General features: G+C 31.5%; 1 protein-coding gene across 4 annotated transcripts in view; it reads right to left on the bottom strand.

Annotated features, from left to right (window-relative positions):
- Nucleotides 1-21: 21 nt before the first annotated feature.
- cltcl1 (clathrin, heavy chain-like 1) overlaps nucleotides 22-6,775 on the bottom strand; it is a 48,490-nt gene continuing 41,736 nt past the window's right edge. For 2 of the 4 annotated variants that reach the window (XM_058784610.1, XM_058784608.1), the window contains 3 exons: nucleotides 6,494-6,520; nucleotides 4,718-4,793; nucleotides 22-1,993 (listed from right to left, as the gene is read on the bottom strand). In XM_058784610.1, the coding sequence (XP_058640593.1) occupies nucleotides 1,887-1,993; nucleotides 4,718-4,793; nucleotides 6,494-6,520 (210 nt within the window). In that variant the 3' untranslated portion in view covers nucleotides 22-1,886. The remainder of the gene's footprint in view (nucleotides 1,994-4,717; nucleotides 4,794-6,493; nucleotides 6,521-6,775) is intronic. The other 2 variants (XM_058784611.1, XM_058784609.1) reach the window with 1 other exon arrangement.

Raw genomic sequence — 6,775 nt, 5'->3', positions numbered from 1 at the left:
ACTCAAGACAGCGAGACAGACTGAACAGCACAGGTAAACTTTATTCTCTGTCTGTGTACTTGACTCTTCAGTCTAAGGAGTCGCTACACACCGAGCAACCCAAACATAACTTTTTGTATTTTTTGCATATTGTTTTCCTAAAAAATAATGTCTCTTTTCACTACAACATTAGACTATAGACAGTGCATATGGCTTGCAGTAATACAGATGATGAACGGCACCAGAAAAAGCCTCAATAATCATGCGCAAGTAACAGCTACATCGACCTAGCGTTAAATAAACAGGTTGATCTTCACATTGTAAAACTGAAATTTAGTACCACCTGAAATGTAAACAAAGCTAATACTTGCAGAATCAAATGATTAAAAACAAATAAGAATGGACAAAAGAACCAAGAAATGAGTTTGTCGCTACAAATATCGTACCATTCACCCTAACTACAGTACACTTAAAAATAACGGTGCTTAAAAGCATATAATGCCATAGAAGAACCATTTTTGGTTCCACAAAGAACCGTTCAGTGAAATGTTAAGGTGTCCATAATTACTTAATTATTAGTAGTAGCTGTTGTACTTACCATGTAACTAAGTTATGGAACAGCCTGTACTTACAGTTTGTAATTATGTAGATGTAATAGGCAGCTACTGTTACACACAGGTCTGTTACACAGCTACTTCTGTAACCAAAAGATTTCTGCATATGTGTTGCAGACTTTTTACAACATAATTATAAATGTAAGTACACAGACATAAGCTACTTAAAATAAAGTGTATCAAGACTGTACTTCATGTGTATCTATACTGTACACCTTATCCAGCTGCACCTTAGTTTGATTTAACCCACCAGTGCACAGCTTAAATACATGTAATACCTTTCTAATTACATTAAAATTACAGAATATTACACAGGCATAAGCTACTTAAAATAAAGTGTATCAAGGTTGTACTTAAGTTTACAAGTAGCTGTGTATAGGACCACAAAACCATTCTTAAGTGTCAATTTTTCGAAATTGAGATTTATGCATCATCTGAAAGCTGAATAAATAATCTTTCCATTGATGTATGGTTTGTTGGACAATATTTAGCTGAGATTCAACTATTTGAAAATCTGGAATCTGAGGGTGCAAAAAAATCTAAATATTGAGAAAATTGCCTTTAAAGTTGTCCAAATGAATTCTTAGCAATGCATATTACTAATCAAAAAATTAATTTTTATATATTTACGCTAAGAAATTTACAAAATATCTTGATGGAACATGATCTTTACTTAATATCCTAATGATTTTTGGCATAAAAGAAAAATCAATCATTTTGACCCATACAGTGTATTTTTGGCTATTGCTACTAATATACCCCAGCGACTTATGACTGCTTTTGTGCTCCAGGGTCACATATGTGTAACAGTAGCTGTCTATTACATCAAACTGTAATTACAGGCTGTTCCATAGCTTAGTTACATGGTAAGTACATTTTGTTTCATGTAAGTACAACGGCTACTACTAAGTACTTAATTAAGTAATTACTCTGTATTATGACACCTTAAAATAAAGTGTTACCGAACCATCTCTTTCTTCCCTTTTTATATTTACCTTCAGATGTTAAAGGTTCTTTATGCAACCATTTAGACAAAAAAGGTTCTTCTATGCCACCGTGAAGCACTTTTATTTTTAAGAGTGCAGTGTTGTTTGGGTCTAGTGTCCTTCCTCTCGTCATCAGTGCCATCTGATCAATTCAAATGAAACATAAGTTAACGAGCAGCTTGTTGTGCGGTGCACACAACACACGTATGCTAGGAGCGCTGGGTGTTTATTTGATTGCAGAGATGCTTTGTCATGCTTCCTGAATGCAGCACAGGCACACATTTCCCAGAATTCCTAGCGGCAAAATTCAAGGCTGAAGGTTGAAGCCGTACACCGGAGGAGCGAAACTGTAAGCTGGGAAACCCGTCTGAGGAGTGACGGGTGTCTGACCGCTGCTCAGCATCAGCTGTTGACCTGCATCAACACACACACACACACACACACACACACATTCATATTCAGTACAAGTAATTACAAGTACGTGATCAGATTACTTTTTTCAAGTAACTATACTGATACTGATAAAAAAATGTATAGCCTGAATGCACTGTAAGTCGCTTTGGATAAAAGCGTCTGCTAAATGCATAAATGTAAAAGTAACACATTACTTTTTAATTTACAAGAAAATAGTTACTTTTTCAAATAAATAATTGCAGTTACTTTTTTCTCATTTATAGATTGAAAGCACTCCTATGGAAGCCTGTTTCCGCCACTGAATACAAAATAAAAAAGGTAATTGCGACTTTTTATCTCACATTTCTGACTTTTTTTCTCACAATTGCGTGATATAAAGTCAGAATTGTGAGATATAAACTCGCAATTGTGACTATATAAACCCTAATTTTGACTTTATAACTCGCAATCGTGAGTTTATATCTCACAATTCTGTGAAAAAAAGTCAGAAATGTGAGATTTCGCAATAACCTTTTTTTTTTTTTAATTCAGTGGCGGAAACGGGCTTCCATTTTTTATTAAAGTAAAATTATACTTTAATTTTAGAATAAATGTGAACATGCATTAATTCATCTCACTCTGATTTAGTATTCCTCAAAATGAATAAAAACAGTGAAATGCAACTCAGAGCGTGACGCAAACCTGCGATAATTAAATATGTTAAATAAGACAAATATCATTTATGTATTTAATCCCATTTTATTACGCAGTGTCTTTGCTTCTGACCTTCGATGATCCAATTAAACCATAGGCAAAAATTACTCAAGATAAACTAACATTTGCTAATTTTTTTTTTTTTTTATTGCTGAAGAGTGTTGAACTTCCTTCTTCTGCGTTCTACTGTACAGACGTGAATTTACTTTTCACGGCTTTTGTGAAAAAATATAACTTTTTATATTAAAAACAAACAAGCAAGCACTGCCCAGATTTAAAAAGTAACGCAAAAGTAACTTAACACATTACTTTGCATAAAAAGTAACCAAGAAATGTAATTAGTTACACTGTGAAAAGTGATAAGTTGACTTAACTTAAAAAAATTGAGGAAACCCGTTGCCTTAAAATTATTAAGTACATAATAAAAAATAAAAAAAGTTAAGTGAACTTGACAATTCAATTAACTTATTTTTTTTAATTATCATTTACTTAAAAATTTTAAGGTAACGGGTTTCCTCAATTTTTTTAAGTTAAGTCAACTTATCACTTTTTACAGTGTACTTTTTTAGGGAGTTACGCAATATTGTAATGCATTACTTTTAAAAGTACTGTAACTTTTCCTAACACTGTTCATATTCATGAACAGGAGCGTTTAACCTTCAAGCAGAGAACGATCTGTGATTGAAACTGCATCACAAGCACTCAGTATCAGGGCAGGCTTTCACAGCGGTTTCTGTTGAGTAACAATAATAGATCAGAAAGAGCTGTACGGGGGAGAGAACAGAGAATGACAAACCACTGGACGGGATTTTGAAGCTTTTAACCACATGTATACTGAAAAAAATGATTCATTGAATTTACTCAATTTTTTAAGGTAAGTGGTTGCAATCAATTTATTTTAGCTACATTTAAATATACAAATTTAGTTGACTAACTTTCAACATATTTTTTTTTAATTAAATGTAGCTAAAATAAATTGTTTGCGACCACTTACCTTAATTTTTTTTTCAGTGTACAATGTAGACACTGAAGTTATAATAGTATCATTAAGATCATTTTTATCAATATTTGGAATTAGTTTTTATTTTTATATTTATTTATTCATTCATTTTCATTTTAAAGTTTTAGTAATTTTGTTGTTTTTGTTATTATTATTTTTTAAATAATTAATTAATTTGTTTCTTTCACTTTTTTCAGTGAGAAATGTTGCTTTGTCAACTAGCTGAAATAAAATAAGTTTGTTTTTATATTTTATTTTATTTCACGGCATTAAAAGTTTATTGTATTTCAAGTAAGAAAATTTGTTTTTATGGTTTTAGTCCTGCTTAACTATAACCCTGCTACTATATATCTGTAGATAAGAAGCATTGATGCAATTGGCTTTGATGCAATGGTTAAAAGTAATTAATATATTGCCTATAACAAATAAAATTCATAGCCATAAATTCAACTGATAGAAAATGTATAAAGTAATTGTCCTGGATCACAGGTTGGAGTAGTTTATCCATGATAATGTATTTATGCAATTATTCAAGCTTCATGTCATGTAATAATGTTTTAAAATAATTTTTATATAATTTAATTTCAATATTAATATAATAATAATAATAAAAATACACACAAATGTAATGTGTAACACTTTACTTGTACATTATAATGCATTATACTGTAACCAAAGTTTAAATGCATTCCTTGTCACATCTGAAATTGGTTGTTTTAATGATAAAATAAGTATTATGATGTAACACAAATGTTATTCATGAGATCTTACAATGCATTACAAGCTGCATTACAAGGCATAATTAATGCATTAAAAACAATTTTATAAAAAGCCCAGAAGCATCATAACCTGGCTTTCATTGAATGGGTCGAAGTTGTAAAACATTGCTCAAACTCTGATGCTGCATTTCACAATAAAAGCTAAACCAGTTGACAAGCTTAGCACGGCGTCTGATGCATGCTTGCACTGATCAGGAATTAGAAAAGACTGATTTAGTAGAAAGTGCATGAAAGAGCTGATGATGAACACACCGTAGACGACGGAGGAGGCTTCAGGAGTCTGGTCTTCAGCCGCTCTCTTGTCCTCAACCTCCTCCAGTTTATCCACCTGTAAGAGACGCAGAAGTCAACGGAGCAGCAAACATCACTGTCAAAGTGTCACGCTGCGTCCTCTCATCCAAACGCCGTGCATTCAGTCGCTGTCTGAGCCGCTCATGCCCTTCACACACTCCTCAAGTCCTCCTCTGACGGCTCTCTACAGCAGCAGCATGCAAATGCACAGTAATGTCACGCATCACATGCCAACACACACTCACATTCACTTAAATATTCCTTTCAACATCAATGACTTTCTGTAAACGTTATATTAATATGACTTATAAATGCCACAATGCAAGATTACATATAATTATTGTTAGAATATGTGAAAAGCTGCAAAAAGATATGAAAAAAGCTGCTCGACAACTTTAAACACCTACAGAGAGACTAATGAACTATTATTTGGCTTGTCCAGTGTTTCTTTGTTAGCTCTGTGCAGGTTTAGTTAAACTAAAACTAAAAATAAACGTAAACCTAAATAATTTATAATATTATATTATATTATAATATAATTTGTATTTTATATATATATATATATATATATATATATATATATATATATAATTTATAATATAATATTATATATTTATTTTATATATTTATAAACTTTTTATATATGTTTATTTATTTATTCATTTATTTATTCACTTATTACGGACGTTAACTACATTGAGGCTGTTATAGCTGCTCTATCTTATTATATAATTTAATTTATGCAGTCAGAACAATATTTATCAAGCACTAAAATCAACACCAATTATAACCATTGAATAGAAAAGACTAATTTATTTGAAATGGTGATAAACAGCAGCATCTGACTTATGTTAAAACTATCAAACTGAGACAAAATAAACGGTAACTGAAATAAAAATAAATATTAAAAAGGTTTATTTGCTTTCTGCTAAGCAACATTTCTCATTTTCATTTAGTAGTAATTAAAACTGAAATAAAAATTATTTAAAAAAATAATAAAAACAACAAAAACACAAACTTTAATTAAAATGAAAATAGAGTACATAAAAATAAATTGATTTACATTACAAGCACCAGAATTTCATCACTTTTTGTCCATATAAATATCAGCATCTACAGCAAATTACATGTTTTTGCTCAGTTTGAGTCTCTGAATATAAATGAGCTGTTTTTTCCTGACATATTCTCACTATATCAGATTATATGAGCCATAAAAGCCTGATGTATTAAATATGGCACTCAACATAAAACGTGCAAAATTTTATTTTTGTTTTATGATTTTGTCTAAAGGTTCAATGTATGTCCCATAAAAAAATAAAAAAATAAATTAAAAAGATTTTTCCGGCTGATATTTCATATTAGGCTTTGCAGAGTTTAACGTAAGAGTGTTTTTGCTGCCATCTGCAGGTCAAATTGATGTACTGCATCTGTAATGAGCGTCTGACTTGTAGTATGAATATTAAAGAATACTAATTTAGTTTGAGAAGGTTGTCTTGGTAACAGTCATAAATGATTATGGTTCATATGAGGACTGACGCTCGACCACTTCTCAATAATTCTCCTTCTTATAATAATTAGCTTCCTTTTATGTTCTCAAAGATGCACTCACACAAACAAACAAACAGGCTTATTACAGCTACAGAGCAGTGCACTGTGGGTAATCAAGCAAACTATTCAGAAACCTGTTATGAATCTGTACTCTACATGCGCTAATGTCTAATACAGAGACAGACAGACCTTTAGCTGCCGGGATAAATCATCCACCTGTGGAGGACCAAACTCAGGTCAGCTTTAGCGGTCATTTACAGCCTGCTGGACCATTTAAAGAGCTCAGACGTACTCTATTACATCTACTCTATCGGATGATCTCATTTCATTTATGCAATCAGAACAATGTTTATCAGGCACTAAAACATTATGAATCTCATTTAGGGTGACTGAATTAAACCTGAACAGATATATTTACACTAATTACAACTAATAAACAAGAAAACACTCATTTGTATAAGTGTAGTGATA

Source organism: Onychostoma macrolepis, chromosome 08 (genome assembly GCF_012432095.1).
Source record: "Onychostoma macrolepis isolate SWU-2019 chromosome 08, ASM1243209v1, whole genome shotgun sequence".
NCBI lineage: Eukaryota > Metazoa > Chordata > Actinopteri > Cypriniformes > Cyprinidae > Onychostoma > Onychostoma macrolepis.
Note: the sequence above shows the minus strand (reverse complement) of the source record. Positions and strands in the feature narration are given on the sequence as shown.